Below are 22,021 nucleotides of genomic sequence, written 5' to 3' on the forward strand. Positions count from 1 at the left end.
ACCACAAAAAGATCTAAAAGCCATCCACACCACCCCTTCTGAGACGACCACCACCACCATGTGTACATACGTCCTTTCAGACTTTTTCTATGCATATCTCCCTATGTGCGTATTTATTTTTCACAGAAACGTGAACCCAGGGCGGCTCAGCTGACGTGACTTCATCTGCGGTGGGCCCCGTCCCCGCGTGCGTGTCTCATTCCTGCCTGTCGGGGGCCTTGGCACCTGCCAGCGGCTGTCCTGCGCGCTTGTCAGCTTCCTCCTGACCCAGTGAGGGCGTGTCATTCTAACCATTCCGCAAATGGGGGAATTAATGTTTTGAGAGCTTAAGTAAACTTGCCGAAGTCCGCAGAACTAGCCAGCGGCAGTTCCAGACTTACTCGCAGGCGGCAGGGCCTGTTCCGTAAACCGAACGTTGCGACGCTTCCACATTGGGGGCGGCGATGGGGCCCCAGGGACGCCGAACCTCGCTTTCTCGGGCCGACGCCCCATTAGTGCTGTCGCTGTTTTTACTGCTATAAACAGTGGCATCAGATATCTTTATGTATTTTCCATGTGGTTATTTTCTTCGGAAAAAATTTGCTAGATTAAAAGGCTCGTATATTCTACGGCTGCTGAGGAGTAGCACTAGATTCGCCTCCCAAAATACGGTGCCATTTAAAGCCCCATGAACAATCCATGGGAGTGCTCATTTCCCTCTCAACAGCGCCCATTCCTTTACTCAAAAAAAATATTTATTAAGCACCAATTACAAGCAAGCACTTATTAAGCATAGTGTGTTTACGTTTCTTAGATATTATTCGTATAATAGGTGGAAAAGTATATGTTTGTTTAGTATTGATTATCACAATAATGCAGGAGAAAAGCAAGTAAGAAAATTCTATGGAAGAGAAATGGAGAGCCGATGATTTTTAAGCCCATCCAAGGTCCTGTGGCCAAACCCATGGGGCTCCAAAGCAGCGCCCTGGCCTCTCTGCCCCTCGGCCAGCCCCAGACACCAGGATCATCTGAGGGCGTTTGTGCAATTTCCTGTCCCTTCCCCACAAGCTGCATATTTTAAGCTGAGACCATTTAAGGGAAGCATGCAGAAGAGCTGACTGAAGAGAAAGTTGAAAATGGGGTGATACTTCCCAAGCGTCAAGATTGACTTGAGTGTCACGGACAACTTGGTGGTGTCTGTCCCAAGAAACCCAGTAGCAGCCACAGGTCCCAGTCATGGCGATACAGTGCAGTTGTAAATAGCGTTGAAACTGGAAGAGGCTCTGGGAACCACCTGGGCCAAACCTTTGTTCTAACGCAGTCAAAGCAGAGACCCCAGGGAATGTCAGGGTGCCGAGTGATGGCAGCAGCATCAGGGTTAGAATTGAGGGTACTGGATGGTCAGGCCTGCTCTGGTTACATAAATCTTTTCTGAAGGCGTCCCGATGCTTCTTGATCCTTTTCCCTAATATCCAGAACCTCTTCCCATCTCTTCACAGCAGGGCTGAAGGAAAAGTGTGGTCCCCATCAAGTATCTGAAATCTTTATCTAAACAGAAACTCTTCCATGAAAAAAAAAATCATCAACAAAATAAAAAAACAATCTGGCACAAAAATATGTGCAAGTCATATGCAAATATTTATACAGATATTAATTAATACACAATTATACAAATCAACAACAACAAAAAAGGCAAACAATCACATAGATAAATGGCAAATGGAGATGAACAGACATTTTAGAGAAAAAGAAATACAAATGGTTAATCCACTTAAAAGATGTTAAATCTCAGTTATAATCAAAGGCAAATAAGAATAACAGAATTATCCAAAGATTTAAATAACAAAAAGGCAATGGAAAATAAAACAATGCTATCTCATTTCAAATGAAATTAGAAAATGTGTGAAAAACATTTATGTCTTGGCTTCTCCTTGCTTACCTTTGCTGTCATTCCAGTAAGATGGAAGGCAATGTTCCATTATATGCTATACTTATTGAACAATTTAATCTTCTTAGTATTAATTCTAGTCAAATTAATAGAATATTTTACTTTTTCCCTGAAAAATTAAAGTAAGTTAAGTTCAGTTTTCTCATAGGGAAAAGATGTTAGGAGAAAATATTTGCAAAACATATACCTAACAAATTATTTATATTAAGGTATATAAAGAACTCTTACAGCTTAATAAGAAGAGGACAAACCAGCTAATAATGCTGGCAAAATATTTGGACAAGTAGTTAACAAAAAATATATACAGATAATAAATAAACAAGAGAAAAGATGTTCAACATCACTAGCCATTAGGGAAATGCTAATTTAAACTATAACAGTCCTCTGCCCATTTTTTTAATTGAATTGTTGTTTGGTATTGAATTGTATGAATTCTTTATATATTTTGGATAGTAACCCCTTGTCTGAGCTGTTAATACCCATATGGTTTCACTCATACGTGGGATATAAAACTGAAAACAACAAATGAACAAACACAAAAAACAGACAAACAAACACTCACAGACACAGACAACAGGGAAAGGGGTTGGGGGTAGTAAAGGTGAAAGAGAGTCAAATATATTTTAATGGAGGAAGATTTGACTTTGGGAGGTGGGCACACAATACACTATACAGATCATATATCATAGAATTGTGCATTTGAAACCTATATAATTTTTTAACCATTATCACCCAGATACATTTAATTAACAGCTATGATGAGATGTCACTACACATCCACTGTAATATCTACAATTAAAAGCAATGACTATACCAAGTGTTGACAAAGATGTAGAAAATTGGAACTCTCATTCACTACTGGAAAGAATGTTAAATTATACAACCACTTCAGCACTTTAAAGGTAAAAAGTATGTTAAGAAGATGAAAAGACAAGCTAGAGATTGGGAGACAATATTTGCGAACTACATATCTGACAAAAGACTACTATCTAGAGTATATATGAGGTCTGTTCAGAAAAAGTCTAGCCATTGTTAATATAGCAAAAATGGTTTGCGCAACAGCTATATAACCTGGCAGCCAAGGAGAGTGAACTGGAATGCGCATGTGTGAACAATGATGCCTTCACTGTACTAGTCAGTGGGGGTGATAGACGCCACTGAGTAAGCATGTGTATTCTGTGGCCGTCGCATTCAAAATGACTGAGCGAGGTGAGCAATGAATCTGCATCAAATTTTATGTTAAGTCTAAACACTCCTCCTACTGGATGATTCAGAAGGCCACAGCTATGGGCAGCTGGTGATTGGCAGCTTCATCATGCAACACACTTGCTTATGCATCATGTCTTGTGCAGAATTTTTTGGTGAAAAATCAAATCACCCAGATGACTCAACTGCCCTATAACCCAGATTTGGTGCCCTGTGACTTCTGGCTTTCCCCAAAACTAAAATCACCGTTGAAAGGGAAGAGATTTCAAACCGTTGATGAGATTCAGAAAAACACAAAGGGGCAGCTGATGGTGATTGCAAGAACTGTGTGAGGTCCCAAGGTGCCTACTTTGAAGGGGACTGAGGTGTCATTGTCCTATGTACAGTGTTTCTTGTATCTTTTGTCTTCTTCAATAAATGGCTCTATTTTTCATATCACATGGCTGGATACCTTCTGGACAGACCTTGTATTTTAAAAATTTTCAAAACCAAAATTAAGAAAACAAACAATCCAAATAGAAAACAGGTAAAAAACATAAACAGACATTTCACTGAGGAGGATATACAGATGGCAAATAAGCAAATGAATATTTGTTCAAAATCATTAGCCATTAGAGAAATGCAAGTTAAAACCACAATGAAATATCACCAAGCACCTATCAGAATAGCGAAAATAAAAAATAAGCTCAACACCCAAAGCTGGCCAGAACGTGGAGAAACTAGATTACTTATGCATTGCTGGCATGAATGGAAAATGGTACAGTCATTCTGGGAAACAGTTTGGCAGTTTCTTAAAAAACTAAATATACAGCTACCATACAACCCTTAGGTGCTTGTCTCTGAAAAATGAAAACTTACATTTACACAAAAACCTGAGTACAAATGTTAATTGCAACTCAGTTAATAATAGACAGAAAACTGGGAACAATCAAAATGCCCCTCAACAGGAGACTGGTTAAACAGACTGCAGGACGTGCGTACCATGGAGCGCTACTCAGCAATGAATCTCAGGAGAATTGTGCTGAGTGAAAAAGTCAGTCCCCAAATGTTACATACTGCATGACTCCTATTATATAACATTCTTGAAGTAACAAAAGTATAGATATGGAGAACAGATTAATGGTTGCAGGGACTAGGGACAGGGGTGGGATGGGGAGAAGGGAAGCGAGTGTGGATATAAACGGGCAACACAAGGGATCCTTGTAGTGATGAAACTAGTTTGTATCTTGACTGAAGTGGTGGAAACATGAATATACACATCTGATAGAATGGCATAGAACTAAATACACATGAACATACGCAAATAAAAACAAATAAAACCAGGAAAATTTGAACCAGATCAATGAATTACATCAACATCAATATTCTGTTTGTGAAACTATACAAAGTTTTGCAAAATGGCACCACTGGAGAAAACTGAGTAAGGATATTACTTCTTACAACTGCATACAAATATCCTGTTTTCTCAAAATTAAAAATTCTATTTTTAAAAAGTTAAACATAATTTAGCATATGGTATGGCCATTTCGTTCATAGGTATTTATCCTATAACAATGCAAGCATATGTCTATACAAAAACTTGTTCCTGGATGTCTATAACAGCTTTATTTCTAATATCTAAAGACTGAAAGCAAACCAAAAGTCCATCAACAGGTGAATGACAAACAAAACATGGTGTATCCATATAGTGGAATACTACTTAGCAATAAAAAGGAATGAACTATTTCTATATACAAAAACACAGATGAACCTTAAAGTAATTATGGTAGATGAAAATATACTATAGACTATACTGTATCATTCCCTTCATATAAAATTCTAGATAATGCAAACAAATCTATAGTGACCAAAAAAAAAAAAAAAACAGATCAGTAGTTACCCAGGGATAGGGTAACAGCAGGGAGGAGTGAGAGAAAATGATAACAAAAATGGGACAAGGACATTTTAGTGGATGATAATATGTTCATTTTCTTGATTGTGGTTATTGTTTCATATATATATGTATATATAGAAACAAAATTATTTATTATGTGTTAATTTTACCTCATAAAGCTGTTAACAACATAAATTGCCTTGATGTTCTTCCTGACACAGCAATCTATTTCACATTACCCTGTTATTTCTAGTATCCTCTACCTTAATTTGATGGCCTTCCATTTTTTAATATGTTTGGGTTTCTTTTTTTTCTTAAATATTCACTGCATTAATTCTCTTCATGTTCCTATCAAGTTCTCTTTCTTAGGAATTTGAATTTTTTTAAAAACTGGAAAAAATAGCAAGATCCCAACAAACTCCAGGCAGGGAGAGCAGAAGCTACTATCACCTGTCACCAAGAAGGAAGCTTAAGTCCAGAGCAACTTGATGATCTGCCTAAGATCCTGGTCCAGGGCCACAAGCATGCCCTCCATCCACCCTCTTACTCAGTTAGATGCTGGGACTAAGGGAACATACTCTTCTCTTTGTCCCCACACTTCAGCCTCAACCCACAGATCAAGGAATTATTGACACTTCCAGTTCCTCAAGGGAAGAGGAATGGATCCTCTGATTGGTGAGAGTGTGAAAATTCCCTGGGTCGAGTCGGATGAAGGAGGAGGGTCGCACCTGAAAGGAGGGGTTATTCATACCCAGGCTCTCACAGTTCCCAGTCCCGTACATCTCAGGCTGGAAGAGAGTCTGGTCTCGTCTGCATCTGCTCTGCCCTGACCACCCCTAATTCCAAGGGACAGGAGTCCGTGAGGCCTCCTGACAAAGCCATGTTTGCCCATTCCATTTTACCAGGGAGCTCTGCCTGGGGAGCAGGCCATATAGGGCACACTCTTGTGTGTTTCTCTCTGTCGCGCAGAGGGCAGAGAATATATATCAAAATCCAAGCACAAAACCAGTGCGCAGATTCCCAACTGCATGCCTCTGCCACCCTGCCATGGCCCCCCTCTTCCAAAGCCCAGTCTTGGCATCTGCAGCTCAGGCACTCTTTCCTGTATGAGGCAGGTACAGAGAATCCTAAGCAATATTGCTTTTATGATTCAGATACACTCCCAGAACCCCTCAGACAGGGTTAGAGTGACAAAAACTGCTGGGTGACCATATGACCATCCATCTCCCCTTCTCTTCTTGGTAGTAGAACCTCAACTTTTTATATATATTTCTTTCTTTTATTCGTTCCAGAGAGAGAGGAAGAGAGAGAGAAAGAGAGGGGGAGACACACCAAAGTGAGAAACATAGACCGGTTGCCTCTTGCTCCAGATGGGGAACTCACAACCCAGGCTTATGACCTGACTGAGAATCGAATGCATGACATTTGGTTTGGAGGACAGTGCCCAACCAACTGAACCACACTGTCCAGGGTGAACCCCAACTTTTCATTGAGAACATTGGTGAACAAAAAAAAATTCCAGCCACCCTTACAGTTAGGTATGGCCAGGAGACTAAGTTCTGGCTGCTGAGACAGGAGCAGGAACGTTATGTGGGGTTTTCTAGAAGGAAAGCTGCTTAAAAGAGGTGCTGGGGATGGGAGGGGCCTGCCTTTCTGCTTGGAATGCAGTTTCTCGGCTGATGCCCCGCTAGCCTGGAGGAAAGACGATGAGAAAATATCACACTGAAGGTAGCGGGGCAGAGACAGAAGTGTAGGATCTTGATGCCCATGACCCGCTATACCAGCCCAGAACTGCCCACTTCTGGACGCTTTTATGTGCAAGAAAAATAAACTCCCATCTTATGTAAGCCACTGTTATTTTAAGAGCTCCTGTTTTACAGCTGGTCCTGGTTTTAAAGAATGTAGTCAGTCTTCTCTGTTTTTGTTCCCATAGCACTTCAGTGACTAATTACGTTCTGTTAGGGTAATCTCTCTAAATTGACATTTTCCACAGGACTATGAATTTGACAAGAGTGGCGACCACATTTCAGCAGTCTACAGAGGCCTAGTACCTTCCTTCTTAGCACACGGCAGGTACCTGTTGAATATTTGTAAATATTTGAAAAAAATAAATTTTCAAGATAATATTCAAAAGCTGTCTGGCCTTGGAATGTCCTATATTTACCCCAGGGTAACCTTTGCTTCTCTGTAGATGAATCATGATGTCTGGTGTCAGAACTTCTCTCCACAGCAAACTCAGCCAGCCGGGGACTAGAAATACAAGTGTAAAAAGCCACTGTTGGCTCCCCTCACCCTCACCCTCACCCAGAATTCCCCCCCCCACACACACACTCACAGGTGAGCGAACTGAGGCTTTGTTTAGGCCAAGTGCAATGCTACAATTCTGACCTCTCAGACCACAAAACTCTAGGAGTGGAGAAAATAGCAGGTCCTCATTTTACCATTATTCCTCATGTATCTAACCCAACATTTATTTAAAATATCCAAACACTGTTTCAGCGTTTTTTATCTCTCAGATTTCTACCTGTTATTGATCCATCATCTACCCTTTATCAGTGGTACATCCAACATTTACACCTTTTTATTTATGACCTCTTTTTTTCTGAAAAAGGAAAATAATTTTTAAAAAATATTTATTGGGCACCCAATATATGCTGAACACTAGGCAAGGTGCCAGAAATATGAAGCTAGAAAGGGATGGCAGGTTGGGTTTCTCCGTTGTGTTTATACCAGTGGCAGCTGTTGTAGCAGAAGTATCTACCAGGCACGGTGCTGACCCTGAGGAAGCACCACCTGACCTCGGGAGGGGCCGCACTCAGGCTATGGTATCTGGGCAGATCCCTGAAGAACAAGCAGGACTTCAGCAGGAGAACAGCGGAGGGAGCACATGTCTCCTGCAAGCAGTCTGGGGCTCACGGGGATGAGGCAGATGGAGCCAGCAGCGAGGTCCAGAGCAGGCAGAGGTGTGGTGCTCTGCGTGAGATGGGTGAACGCATAGGGACGGGAGAGGACAGGTGTGAGAGATGTAAGGCCTTGGAAATGACAGGACTCCGCCCACTGAATGGGAGGGTGATAGTTTTGACTTCATCAAAGAGTACAGGGTTGATAAATTTGAGATGGAAAACACCCCATTACTTCTACTTTTCTCCGATGTCATCTTGCCTGATGGAAGGGGTTATGGTAGATGGCGTGTCCTCCTCCAGCACAGGCTCCACTCAGCAGAGGCTGGCCCTTCGTTCCCCGTGGCCCAGCTTGACCTCTGCCGCTCCCAACATTATGCCGACCCGTATTGGTCTCCATGACCCTTAACTCTTGTGCCTTTGTTGCCCATTGCATCCTGACCTTTCATTTCCCATAGCTCGCACTTCTAGATGAGAACACACAGCAGACAACATGTCATCTCTGTCATATGAGCACCTCTGAATCAGGGGCATAGGCACTTACTTCTTTACTGGCAGATGGCCCAACACACACACACTGGTCAGCACACTGAATACCAGAGAAGGTCCCAGCTAGTCTGAGCACCTACTCATGAGAAGAAGGCATGAGAAATACACCACCCTGGTGAGCTGAAGGGACACAGGGAAGTGGCCTACTGGACAGAGACAAGAGATGGGGAACAGAGATGGGGAAAACAGATGCCGTGGGGCAACCACAGGCTTTGGGGACTGGGGATTGGGGTTAGGTAACAAAGGAAGTTGCCTGGCCCAAGCCCATGCTTCAACCACCCCAGTCTCTGCACAATCTCTTCCAAGATGTTCCAGGACTGAGAGGAATCAATGGTACCACCTTGGGAAGAGTTGCATTCCTCTTAGTCAGCAGAGAATTGAAAAAACACATTTTCATACTCACATAAGTTGGACATTCATATCTTTCTTCATGAAGATGTGGCAAGGAGTCCAGGTGTATAATGTCTACGGCTGCTTTCAGCCTCTTTTTTTCCACCCATTTATGGAAAAAGTTCAAGTCAAAAGAGCCTCATCAGGAGCCAGCAGGGCCTCCAAGTTCAGCAGACTGGTTTAATTGTCCAAAGTCAAGCTGAATAGGAGTGAAGAGAAAGACTGCTGTGGCTAAAACAGTCACAGCGCTCAGGAGCTGTCAAAGCGACCCCTGCCAAGGATGTAGCCCAGCTGCCGTGTCCTCAAGCTCCAGCGAGAAGGGGGGGAGGGGGCAGGGTGGACGTCATGCTTTTTACCATGATGTCCTCAGGGTTGTAAGTAAGATGTGTTCACAGCATCCTGGAGAGTTGGAGCTGGAGTCTATTGGCTTCATTGTGACATGCCCTTCACTTTATAGAAGAGGAAGCTACAGCTCATACAGGTGATGTGACTCAGGGCTAAGAACTGTGCCTGGCCAGGTAATACTGCCGTGGCCAAAGATGGGTCGTCCAAACTTCTAGAAAGTGTCCATCCAGCCCTGTGCTGTGGAAGGAGGCAGGGAGTAGGTGCATCCAACAAATGCAAGTGCCCCAAACTCTACACTGGGACAGCCCATGGGACAGCCTCCTAGCCACTGCCAGGCAACCTCTGAGACTAATTTCCATTGCTCTGAGCTCAGATTCACAATATTGTTTGCCAATAAATCCCAATAAAGCTGCCTAGATATAGAACAGAAGTTCCTTGGAAGAAAATAGGAATACCCAGAAGCAGGTCTCCTGTGATAACCTTGCACTCAAGGGTACATAAGGCACTTTGGAGTTCAGCAGTATCGCTTTTCCCAGGGTGTAATGACCCCTGTTTCCATTTTTCTGCAAAGTCAACACCACAGGCTCTCCCTGGAGCACCAATTAGATCTCTTTCCTCTACTATTTCTTGATGACAATAGGCAGCAACTCGCTTCTCTCACCTGATGAAGGTTAGATTATTACAATTAATGTTTTCTCAAACTTTTTGAAGTATGAGTGGGTATTTATGTCTTATGGACACCAAAAATGAAAGCTGACCATAATAAGGAGCCTGATAATGGAATCCCATTGTTTATACAGTAGGTTGTTTTCAGATGCCCCCGACTCCCTGTTCTGTGCCCTGTCTTTTTCCAAGTGACGTCCCCTTCACCCCTCCTTCCTGTGCTCCAGGTTACCAAATGTTGGCTTTGTTTCCCTTTCCTAATAAAATTCTTCTCAGGGAGAATCTCCTGAAGACTGTTTTGGGGGCAATAGCTGATGATTTTACCTCTCCTCTCCATTCCTTCTGCCACTGCCACTACTCAGGCCCACCTCGTCTCCTGCCCAGATATTATAACATCCTTGGTTTCATGGTCTTCAGTGCTGTCTGATTCATCTTCCTAAGCGTCTGTCTTTATCAGAACACTTCCTCACCCATTACACACAGACTAAGACCCAGTCTTCTTCATCTGTCATTCCAAGTCTTACACAACCTGGACACAGTAATTTTTTTCCCAATCATATCTCTTTCTCCTCTCCTTCATTGGCCTTCACTCATAGTTTTTTCCAGACTTTGCTTACACACCCCTCAATTTAATTTATTGCCTTCATGCCATCACTCTGCCTGGACATTTCTTCCCCAGTTCCCTTTTCCATTTATCTCAATCTTATGCATCATTATAAATTAGAATTAGTTAGGAACAACTGAGATAAAAAATATCAGGCTTAAAAAGGACCAGAGTTCATTTCTCCTCATACAGAAGTTTAGAGACCCAGGCTCATTTCAGCTCATTGTTCCATCATTCAAATGGTCTGAGGAAGATCCTAGAGCTCCATCCATCATATTGATATCCCACCAATCACATCATAAAGGAGAATGAAAAAGAGAGGAAAAGGTGCCTGATGGGTGGCTTTTAGAAACTACTGCTGGAAACTGCCACATGGCAGTCGTCGTCGTCGTCAGCCGTCCGTCTCGAGAGACAATGGCGTAGCTTCTTGAGAGTCTATCTGCACCGCCGAGAATGGCTGTGCAGTCCGACTTGGGAGTGACAATCCCTGCCACACTTGTTACAGGTGAAGGCAGATGGCTGTTGTTGCTGCTGTTGACGCTGCTTCTGCCTCGATCTTTTCTGGACCGCCTCCTCGTTGCGCGCAGCCTCTGCACGTGACGTACCTTGCCTGACCGCGAGCCTCCAGGCTAGGCGGTCGTCTGCTTGAACTTCCCATGTGTTGAGATCGATGGAGCATTGTGTCATGTCCTTTTTGCAGATGTCTTTGAACCGCAGTTTTGGGCGCCCTGTCATCCTCTTGCCTTCTGCTAGCTCGCCGTAGAGGAGGTCTTTGGGGATACGGCCTGCATCCATTCTTTTGACATGGCCGAGCCACCTGAGGCGTCTCTCGCTAAGAACTGCATGCAAACTGCTCATATTGGCTCGCTTCAGCACCTCGGTGTTGGGGACCTTATCCTGCCAGGCGACATGCAGGATGCGTCGCAGGCACCTCATGTGGAAGCTGTTGAGTTTCCTTTCGTGCCTTGCGTAGGTGGTCCACGTCTCGCTGCCATAGAGGAGAGTGCTGAGCACGCAGGCTTGGTAGATGCGCAGTCTGGTTTTCTCAGTGAGGCTGGAATTGTTCCACGCTCGCCGGTTCAGTCTGGCCATAACTGTGGCTGCCCTGGCGATTCTCCGGTTGACCTCCAAGTCAACTGACAGAGAACTCGAGATGGTGGACCCGAGGTAAGTGAAGTCGTTGACAACCTCCAGGGTGTATCCGTCGATGGTGATGCATGGGGGAGTCCCCGTGCCTTGAGCCATAACGTTCGTCTTCGTCAGGCTGATGGCTAGTCCGAACTCCTTGCATGCGTGAGAAAGGCAAGTGACTAGCTGCTGGAGTCCCTCTTCGGAGTGTGATGTCAAAGCTGCGTCGTCGGCGAAAAACATCTCATGGATGAGCACCTCTTTGACTTTGGTCTTGGCTTGTAGACGGGCCAGGTTGTAGAGCTTGCCATCGGATCTGGTGTGAATGAAGACACCCTCGCTGCAGTCCTTAAAGGCGTATTGGAGGAGCATGGAGAAGAAGATTCCGAACAGCGTAGGCGCCAGGACGCAGCCCTGCTTTACTCCGCTGCTGACTGGGAAGGCCTCAGAGGTTGCGCCGTTGTAGGACACCGTGCTGTGCATGTTGTCGTGAAAGGACATGACCACAGCAAGCAGATGTGGTGGACAGCCAATCTTCCGTAGCAAGCTGAAGAGACCGCTTCGACTGACCAGATCAAACGCCTTCGTAAGGTCGATAAAGGCGAGGTAGAGTGGTTTATGCTGCTCGTGACACTTCTCCTGCAGCTGATGTAGGGAGAAGATCATGTCCACTGTTGATCGGCCAGCTCTGAAGCCACACTGGGACTCTGGGTAGACGCGGGAAGCAAGGGTCTGCAGGCGGGCAAGAGCGACCCAGGCGAATACTTTGCCGACGACGCTGAGGAGAGAGATGCCCCGGTAGTTGTTGCAGTCGCTGCGGTCTCCTTTGTTCTTGTACATGGTGATAATGTTGGCATCTCTCATATCCTGGGGGATGTAACCCTCCTTCCAGCAGCAACAGAGTAGATGGTGGAGCGGCTGTAGCAGGACTGGTTTCCCACTCTTTGGGATTTCTGGAGGGATTCCGTCGCTTCCTGGCGCTTTCCCGCAAGCGAGGCGGTCGATGGCTTTGCTGAGCTCTGCCGCAGTAGGTGGGGTGTCTAGCTCCTCCATGACTGGTAGGTCTGGGATGGCGTTAAGAGCAGTGTCTGTTACGGTGTTCTTCGTTGCGTACAGCTTGAGGTAGTGCTCGGTCCACCGCCGCATTTGCTGTTCCTGGTCAGTGATGACCTCACCTGTCTTGGACTTAAGGGGGGCGATCTTGGAGGGGATTGGGCCTGTTGCCTTCTTGATACCCTCATACATTCCTCGTGCGTTGCCTATATCGGCGGCTTCCTGAATGCTTCTGCACAGGTTTAGCCAATAGGTGTTGGCACAGTGGCGGGCGGTCTTCTGGACTTTGTTCCTGGCAGCCCGTAGAGCTTGAAGTGTACTGGGAGTGGGCGTGGCCTTGTAAGACAGTAGGGCCTTCCTCTTAGCCTCGATCACGGGTTCCATTTCTTCCCAGTGAGCCTCGTACCAGTCAGCGTTCTTCCGCTCTTTCTTCCCGTAAGCAATAATGGCGGAGTTGTATATGGCGTCGCGGAGACGTGGCCAATTGGATTCGATAATGTCATCTGCCGCCACTCCCTCGCCAAGTGCATCTTCCATCTTGTTGATGAATTGCTGGGTCTTAACTGGGTTGCTGGCACAACTGGTGTTGATGCGTGGGCGACCCTTCATCTTGGAGTGGTGCAACCTCTTCGGCGTTATGCGCACCTTGCTTACCATGAGGGCATGGTCCGTGTCGCAGTCTGCACTGTGGTAGCTGCGGGTGAGGAGGGTGCTGCCAATATCCGTTCTTCTGGTGATGACGAGGTCAAGCTGGTGCCAATGGCGGGAGCGGGGGTGCTTCCATGACACCTGGTGGATCTCTTTGCACTTGAAGAATGTGTTTGTCACGCACAGGCCGTGGTGACACGAAAGCTCAAGCAGTCGCTGACCATTCTCATTGATCTTTCCTCTCCCAAAGTTTCCAAAGCAGGTGGGCCAGGCCATGTGGTCGGCTCCTACTCTTGCGTTGAAGTCTCCAAGGAGATAAAGAGCGTTACTTCTGGGGATCTTGGATAACGCTTCCTCCAGTGCATGGTAGAACTGTTCTTTCTCTTCGGTGGTGGCGCAGAGGGTTGGGGCGTACGCGCTAAGAATGCTGACTGGGCCGAAAGTTGTTGACAATCGGAGGGTAAGTAATCTCTCTGTGCCTCCTGTGGGTGGCTCTATGGAGTTAACAAGCGTGTTCTTCACAGCGAACCCAACACCGTGCTGTCTTGGTTGGTCCGGAGACTTCCCTTGCCAGTAGAAGGTGTAGTTGGTTTCTCTGATAGTTCCGTTGTCGGCCAACCGGGTCTCCTGTAGAGCCGCAATGTCGATGTTTAGTCGTGCCAGTTCCCTATCGATGACAGCGGTTTTCCTGGCACTATTGATCCACGGAAGGTCTGCAGTAAGTCCGGGGCACATGGTCCTGATGTTCCAGCTAGCGAGGCGAAGAGCTGGAGGCTTCTTTCTTGTTGTTTGCTTGGAATTAACTGGTGCGGGTGTTTTGTGGCCCACTTTTCGAGAGGCGCCTCTCTGATCCCCACGCACCCAGTGGGGCAGGCGAGCCATGGCGAGACGGCACCTAATTGGCTGGGGCTGCCCAGCTTGAGGCGGGCGGTAGCTGTCCAGTGAGGTGCGATGACCTCTCCCACCGTCAGAGGAGACCCCTGGCGCTCGTTTCCTTCGCCAATCGGATGAGCTTATAACCGGTATCTGTCTCCTCCCGTGTTGAGTCGACATCTTGCGATGACGCTGGAGTGTCCTCTCCAGTGAAACTGAAGCTACAGAGCCTGGGCAGGGTGATATGGAGGGTCTGCTGTTGCCCATGCAGCAGACCCCCCCTCTCTTCGCAGCTGAAGGGTCCAAGGGAAAGACGAAGTCAATACAGCTTGGCTTCAGGTGCGCCGCAGGAGTTGCCGGTGTTGACTACAATGTCAAACCGCCTTAGGGACTCCGGCTCCGGATTTTCTGTCGGGGTTTACTCCCTTAGCCTTTCCCCTGAAGAGGTATGCCACAAGGCAGCGGAGGTTTTTTGGAGTCAGAGTTTTCCTTCTCTGATTTTAGAGATGTCCTTCTTAAATCAGGTTGTATTTATTAAAAGCAAAATACAAAATACCTTGGAATTCAAAATTACCCATTGCAATGTTTATCCCCTAACTGGTTAGTTCTAAAGAAAAAATGTAATCATTTCAAGGCAGGTAATAAAAATATTTTAAGACAGAATTACATAATACACTTGCTTGCAGACTGACTTTATTCAAGCTTTGAGGCCTCAATATATTCCTCTACGTTTTCAACCATTAATATCCCAAACCAATTGTTTCCCTCGTACCAACATCTACTGTCTGAGGTGGTTCCCGCTCTGTTCTTTGACTGGCGGGTACCTTGTTTCTTTCGCTTTTGCTTTTTTGAATTTGGTTTACCCTTCAGCAGGAATAATTCAGCAGGGGCATATGACCTTGTGGCATGGAACAGATGTTCATAAAGCTGCTTTGCTTCAGGACACGTGCTCAGGAGACTTTCTACGGTGGTTGATGTTAGCAGTTGTCGGCACAGTCCATGCACGAGGCTTCCACTATACAATCTGCTCTGGCCTCCCATAGGACCGGCCAGTCCATTAGAAGCCCATTGGCAGTGCATTGATGTGGGGATGTACAACTGAATATCCGGTACCGCCAATCACAAGCTGCTGTTGCTGATGCTGGAAACGGTGGCCTCGGACGCCGTTACTTGTTTACAATTCCCACAGACAGATGAAATTCAATTCCATGTCAACCATACCCTTCGATCGCGCCTCGCTCTCCTCCCGGCCTGAGTTCCGCGGCGGTCCCCGCTCCGGCTTCCACCGCGCGTGTCTCCTCCCGAGGCTCAACGTCCAGCGAGGACGCGCAAAGCTGCAGAGAAGTCGGCGCGAGCGGAAAGCGTGTGGCGAGCGGAGCCGAGGGGGTGGGGAAGATGGAACGGTCGTTCTCACGGCCACCACAGACACCACAGACACGGTCGCCAGTCGCCGGCGGCTCCACATGGCAGTATGGCTTACCTATCTTTGAACTTAACCACATTCAGCTCTAAGGGAGGCTGGGAAATGTGGGTGACCATATTCCCGATTAAAAATCGGGAGTCCAGGTATTATAGAAAGTGAGGAGAGCCCTGGCGGGTGTGGCTCAGTGGATTGGGTGCCAGCCTGGGGACCAAAAGGTTTCAATTCCCTGTCAGGACACATACCTGGGTTGAGGGCCAGGTCCCCAGTGGGGGGCATGTGAGAGGCAGTCCATTGATCAATGTTCCTCTCACACATGGATGTTTCTCTCCCTCCCTTTCTCCCTTCCCCCTCTCTAAAAATAAATAAATTAAATATTAGAAAAACAAATAGTATTAAAAAAAGAAAGTGGGGAAAACTTATATTGAAAGGCAAATATCAGTCAGCTATGCCATTGATCAGAGCTACCTATTCTATCCAACTCCTACCTCCTCCACAAGCCAACTCTCCATCCCCTACAGTAGTTTATCTGACCTTCTCTCCTAATGCATGACACTTCTTACCCCCTGATGGCCACTTGGGTTCTTTTATTATAACCCCTGTTGGACTTGGTCACCCCTAGGACAGTATTCTGCATTGAATGTATTTAAACTTCTCCTGTCCTCGGCACCAAGAGGCACATTCACCTGTTTCCTGGCCAGCCCCCTCATCCTGACCCCCTGTCTATGAGCATTCCTAATAGCACAGCTCCAACTTTAGTTTCAGGTTCCCTCTTTTTTGTTAAACTCAGATACATGCACACACTGTACTGGGATAGATTTGAGTGACACCCACACAGAATCGCCCTCCTTTGCCATGATTGGAAAGAGCCTTATCCTGCCTGGCTCCTCGCGCCCTAGGATGCACATCCTCTCAGGATGCCCTGCAGCCTCTCATGGAAACACACTTGCCAAGGTCCACCCCGTCCCTCTATCACAGACATGTCTGGATTCCATCTCAGGCTCGTAAGCAGTTATATAATCATAAGCTGTTACACAAATAATCATAGACTGTTATATAAACAATACCCAAAGCCCTTAGTTCTGTGTAAATACACAGTGTTATAAACAGTTGATGGGTGGCTGATTGTTATTTACTAGCTCTCTGGACCGGTTAGTCAGACTTAAGAGCAGACCAGTTTTTGAAATGCAAATGGATAGCCATGGGATTGCAACAGAACGTGCACATACCAAGTGGAGGGGACCAATTACAAATAAATAGAAAGCTTGTCCCATGGGGGGACGTGCGGGCTCCCGTTGCTGTACAGTCGGAGAGGTCTGTTCTGTCGTTAAACAAAAGTGATTTCCAGGTGGTATGACGTGCTTCTTGTATAGTATTTCTTAGCCACACAACAACTAGGGGGTAGAATCTTCATTTTACAGAGAAGGAAGCTGAGGCTCAGAGAACATAACTGATTATCCTCAGGGCAGCAGATTTTAGATTTGAACCCAGATCTGACTGCTGAGCCAGTGGGGTCTCTTGCTACTGCCTGAACAAGGAAGAGCCTTATGAGATGTGTTCAAGTGGGCTGAGCAGGGGCCTGTGGGCAAGATACAGAGAGGCCATTGGGGCTGGGCAGCACACAAGGGCCCAGAAGGGAAGTGGCAGAGCTCGCTGAGTGGTGACCTTCCCATCAGGGGCAGGTCAGAGCAAAAGTCCAGAGACCAGGTGTCAGGAGGCTGCAGGGAGGGCTACGTCTGTTTGCAGGCCGGACAACATGATTTCTAAGTCTCTGCTGACTCCAAGACTGAACGTGGGTTCTTCCGCAGGGAGCATGAAGAATGCAGGTGGGAGATTGGGTTTAAAACATCAGACGAAGGTTGCACAACAGTGTAAATGTTCTTAATGCCACTGAACTGTACATTAAAAAATGGTTAAAATGCTAAATTTTACACTGTGTATATTTTTTAAGTGTCTGAAAGTCAGTAGAAGGAAAAAAATGACAGATCCACATCTAGATCAAACAATGTTATTGCAGGGAAGAGCATTTGATTTCACCCTAGACTTCTGGCAAAAGACACATCTCTGCCACAGGACAGGTCATGTCTTGGAATCTGAATAAAGAAGGATGACATGAACTCAGCCACGAGCATTCTGTGCCCATTCACTGTGTGATGCAGCCATATGATGTCAAGTCACCCTGAGTCCCACTCACCTTGTAGGTCAAAGGATGAGCCCACAGAGCTGTGGGAAGGATCAATGAGGTTTCGCTGTGATGATTGGAAACAGCAGCTGGCTTCACTGAGCACTTTCTACCTTCAGGGAGCCTGGGTCCCATTACTCTAAGGTATGGGCTCAGCAGTAGAAAGGGCCCAGGAGGCAGGATGGGCACAGGAGGGTGGAGCACAGCAGACCTGGGGGGAAACTCAGCAGATGACCTGTCAGTGGGCGGAGCCTTCCAGCCCTTCTGGATGCCTCCTCCCCTCCACTGCCACCCCGAAGGGCACATCCAGTGCTCTGTGGGTTGTGGCCAAGGATTGATAACAGAGAAATCTCTTAAGAGAATGTGTTTTTCTGTTTAAAGTCAAATTCATTTCTTGGCTAGGATTCCTTCAAATACTTCAATAAACTGGGATTTTCATAAATCCAGGGTTCTTGCCTACCCAAAATGCATTTTTGAAGAGCGACAGTGGCCCAGGAAAGAATGTGAGCAGGGCTGCAGGAATGGACAGCATTTGCCTTGGCCGAGAAAGGGCTGTTTGCCTTGTGGTTTTTCCCACTTGCATCTCTCCCCTGCCTTAGCCCCCACTCTTCTACCCCCTGAATATGGGCAGAGACTTTTCTCTGGGCTCCCTGAACTAGACCCCAATCTAGATGTTCAGCTTGCAGAAAAGCCCTCCTGAAATCCTGTTCCCATCATTCATGCCCTTGCTTATGACCTCAGCGAGCATGTTTCTTCCTGACTCTGAGCCCCCGGTTTGGCATCGCCATGGTCCTCAGAGCCCACTTCACCTCCTTCTGCACTCCTGTCTACTTGGCACTGTGCCCATGAGCCCCAGCCAAGATCTTCTTATTAGCAGCTGGCTCGTTCTGGCCTCTGTGCTCTGTCGTGAGTCATCCTCTCACCATAAAACCTCCTCCCCCCTCACCAATTCAGGGCCATTACCTCCTGCAGGACCCAACTCACCACTTTTAGGAAGCATTCCAAAATGGCCATTTGAGTATTGCTTCACTGTGCCCAGCGGCCTCCTGTTCAGAGACTTTCACTTTAGACATCTTCAGAGGATACAATTTCAGATTTTTTTCTCAGCCTACCTGACTGTGCAGAGCAGAGGAGGACAGAGGGAAGGGGGACCCCAACTTCTTTCTGAACAGCTTCCAAGGATACTCTTCTGGACCTCCCCTTCTGGAGGCATGTGGTGCTGCCCTTCCTGAGCCTTTGGAGGCTTCTGGGGAATACGTGGTGCCACTTTTCATCTTTCCTCACTCAGTATCAGCAATTGAGCTTTCCATATCTGCTCACTCATCTATCAGTTATCCATAATCTTGACACCTTCCAGAATGTTGCTGCAAGAGCAGAGCCCTGCCTCATTTTCTGTACCCTTGCAGTCTTCTGCCCTTTTTTCAACCCCTCTATGGTAATGTTGATGGAGTTTCATGAACATGTATCCAACCTGTTGTCTTTAAGTACTCGTCCAAAGTGGTCACATGTCCTTGTCGCTAAGTTCTTTCTGTCCTGACTGCCTCTGGCCTCCCAGCCACAGGACAGCCCCCAGCACTGTGGCTGCCACCGTGGAACGCAGTTCTCTGGACAGACACAAAGCTGGTCATAACTGACGACTCGAGTAGCCTTTGTTGATTTGGGGATGTGGAGTTGGTCCCATGTGAGCTGTCCCTTGTCCTGTGAGTCACCAAATTGCCTCCGCCACCTAATTCCAGGTGGTCATGCTGGCCGAAGCCCTGTGGAGGGCCCAGTGCACCTTCACCATCCGCCACCCGGCAAGTCCCGGAGGCAGTTGGGCGCATGAGCTGTCATGTCATGGGTTTGCCATTGGGTCTGAAGGCCCCTATCAGGAGATCAAAGCCCAGTGTCAATAAGGCACGTGCAGCCTTCAGCTTGCATGTTCTCATTTCCCCAGGGGAGTGCCTTAGGTTATAGCAGACACACAATAAAAATACCCACCATGTCCCTGGACTTACCCTGACCACTAACACCCTGGTACAGGAGCTACTTGTGGACAACAGAGACCTGCCAACCTCCACCTCCGTCTGGCCTCGGTCCGTCTCGCACGCTCACATGCCACACAGTGCTCTCATCGGCAGGCGCCCAGAGAGAGAAGGAGGAGCCGACCCAGGTTGATGTGTATTCCTTCCCTCCTGCCTGCATTGTTGCACTTACTTATATTGGTGGAACATTTGGGCCTCAATCAAATAATCAGAACTTCTGACGCCAACTTGAATGAGGTCCATCAGGGAAAGGGCAGCATCTTAGAAGTCAGGCCTGTAAAAGCAGAAACAGGGTGACCGGTCTCACACAGGACTAATTCGTGACCTGCTCACACAGTTGATAAGTATACACTGGTCCCACTCTGTGCCAACCCTGTGTTAGGCCTTGGGGGTTTGAAGAAAACAAGAGACACAGTTCTGTTCTAGAAGAGCCCAGACTCTGTGGAAGAGGCAGCCTGGTAAGTAGGTACCCTCCGCATGCGTGTTGTGGCAGGGGCTGCAGAGAGCAGGGTGTGGTCTCCACTAGGAATCAAAGATGACTCCTGTGAAAGGTGGCAGCTGACAGGAATGATGAGCAAGATTTAATCTAGCAAAAAGGCAGGAAGAGGCGTGAGCTGAGGGCAGAACTCTGCCAACATTCTCTGTGGCCCCCTGGAGGGTTATGGTGGAACAGTGGGAGGAGAGGGGCCTGGGGCTTGTACAGGCTTGGAGGTCACATGAAGAGTTTGGACTTAACCCAAAGAACAGCAAAGTGCCAACGGAAAGTTCCGAGCAGGGCAGCAATTCACATTTTGGAAAATGTGTCTGATTGCTGAGTGCAACATGAATTGCAGGGGTCTAGGCTGTAGCCGGAAGCCCAGCCCCCAGCAGTGGTCCCAGGGAAAGGCTGGTGGCTTCCACATGATAGTGCGGGGGAGCTGGACTCCTGAGGTCTTTGGGAGGTAGCCTCTCTGGGATTTGGAGATGGATTCATTCAGGGGGGTGAGGTTTAAGAAAAAGTCTGGGTGGGGGTATGTGTTGGGCTTAGTCATCTGTATGGTGACATTTACTAAGACAGGGAACCCTGGTGGTAGTTCAGCAGAATTTGTTGTATCTCTCTTACTGGAAAAAAAAAAAAAAGGCACTGAAGATGCCCCTTCCCAGAAACTCCACCAATCAGAAGAAGGGGCCAGGTATACCCTGAGCTCATCAGTCTTTTCTCAGACTTTGTGTGCAATCAGGAGCCAAAAACAAAAAGAACCTGTTTCCTTGGGCTGACTTCCGTAGCACCCTCAAGACAACCCCAGCTCTACACGGCGACCTCAGCCATCACTCTCTGGCCCCTCCCTCCCTGCCCCGTGCTCACACACAGGTATATCCCAGGCATCGTAGCGGCCTGCAAACCCACCCGCCCCCTTCACTTTTGATACCTAAGTGTATACTGTCTCTTCCACCTGGGGCTCAGCCTCCAGACCACCCTCTCCCAAACCTCAGGACCACACCAGATCCCCAGGCCTCCTAAGATCCCTTCTAGCTGGAGGCAGAGCCGCTAACTCTGTTCCTCTGTTCCTCATGCAAACAAAACATTCGAGGAAGCAAAACGACATCGCTCCTCTGCCCCTTACACACAGATGACCACCTGACCATCTCGGCCCTTGAGGTCCAGGTTTGCTACCAAGTGAAAATGTCTCCTATAAAGTGCTAAGCTGGCTTTGGCACTGAGAAGGACAAAGGGCCGGATCACACACCGCCTCTGTATCCCAGAGGGAAAATGGGCACTCACCTAACCCACTACAGTCTAAAGGTGGCTGCGATCAGTGCTGCTGGGGGCTGAACTGTGTCTCCCAAAATTATATGTCGAAGTCTTAACCCCCAGAACCTCAGAATATGACTGTTTGGAGACAGGGTCTTTAAAGAGGCAATTAAATTAAAATGGGGTCATCTGAGTGGACACTAATCCAATCTGATTGATGTCCTTACAGGAAGAGGAGATTAGGACACATATCCAAGTCAGAGGGAGGGCCACATGGTGACAGAAGGAGAAGACAGCCATCTGTAAGCCAAGGAGAGAGGCCTCATGAGAAACCAACACTGTTGATACCTTGATCTCGAGCTTCCAGCCTCCAGACTCTGAGACAATGGATCTCTATTTTTTTTAATATGCTTTATTGATTACGCTGTTACAGTTGTTCCGATTTCTTTTCACTCTGCTCCCCTCCACCCAGTGACACCCCTCCCTCCAGTTGTCCCCCCACTT

The 22,021-nt window shown here is 47.1% G+C and overlaps 1 protein-coding gene across 1 annotated transcript in view; it reads left to right on the plus strand.

The window, feature by feature from the left end:
* Nucleotides 1-19,656, plus strand: part of LOC150006125 (uncharacterized protein C2orf78-like) — a 38,176-nt gene extending 18,520 nt beyond the window's left edge. The window contains exons 5-6 of the mRNA XM_090280741.1: nt 15,349-15,628; nt 19,498-19,656. Of these exons, the coding sequence (XP_090136867.1) occupies nt 15,349-15,628; nt 19,498-19,656 (439 nt within the window). The remainder of the gene's footprint in view (nt 1-15,348; nt 15,629-19,497) is intronic.
* The last annotated feature ends 2,365 nt before the right edge of the window (nt 19,657-22,021 follow it).

The sequence above is a fragment of the Furipterus horrens genome, unplaced genomic scaffold, assembly GCF_987537825.1.
Source record: "Furipterus horrens unplaced genomic scaffold, mFurHor1.1.pri manual_scaffold_6, whole genome shotgun sequence".
Taxonomy (NCBI): Eukaryota; Metazoa; Chordata; class Mammalia; order Chiroptera; family Furipteridae; genus Furipterus; species Furipterus horrens.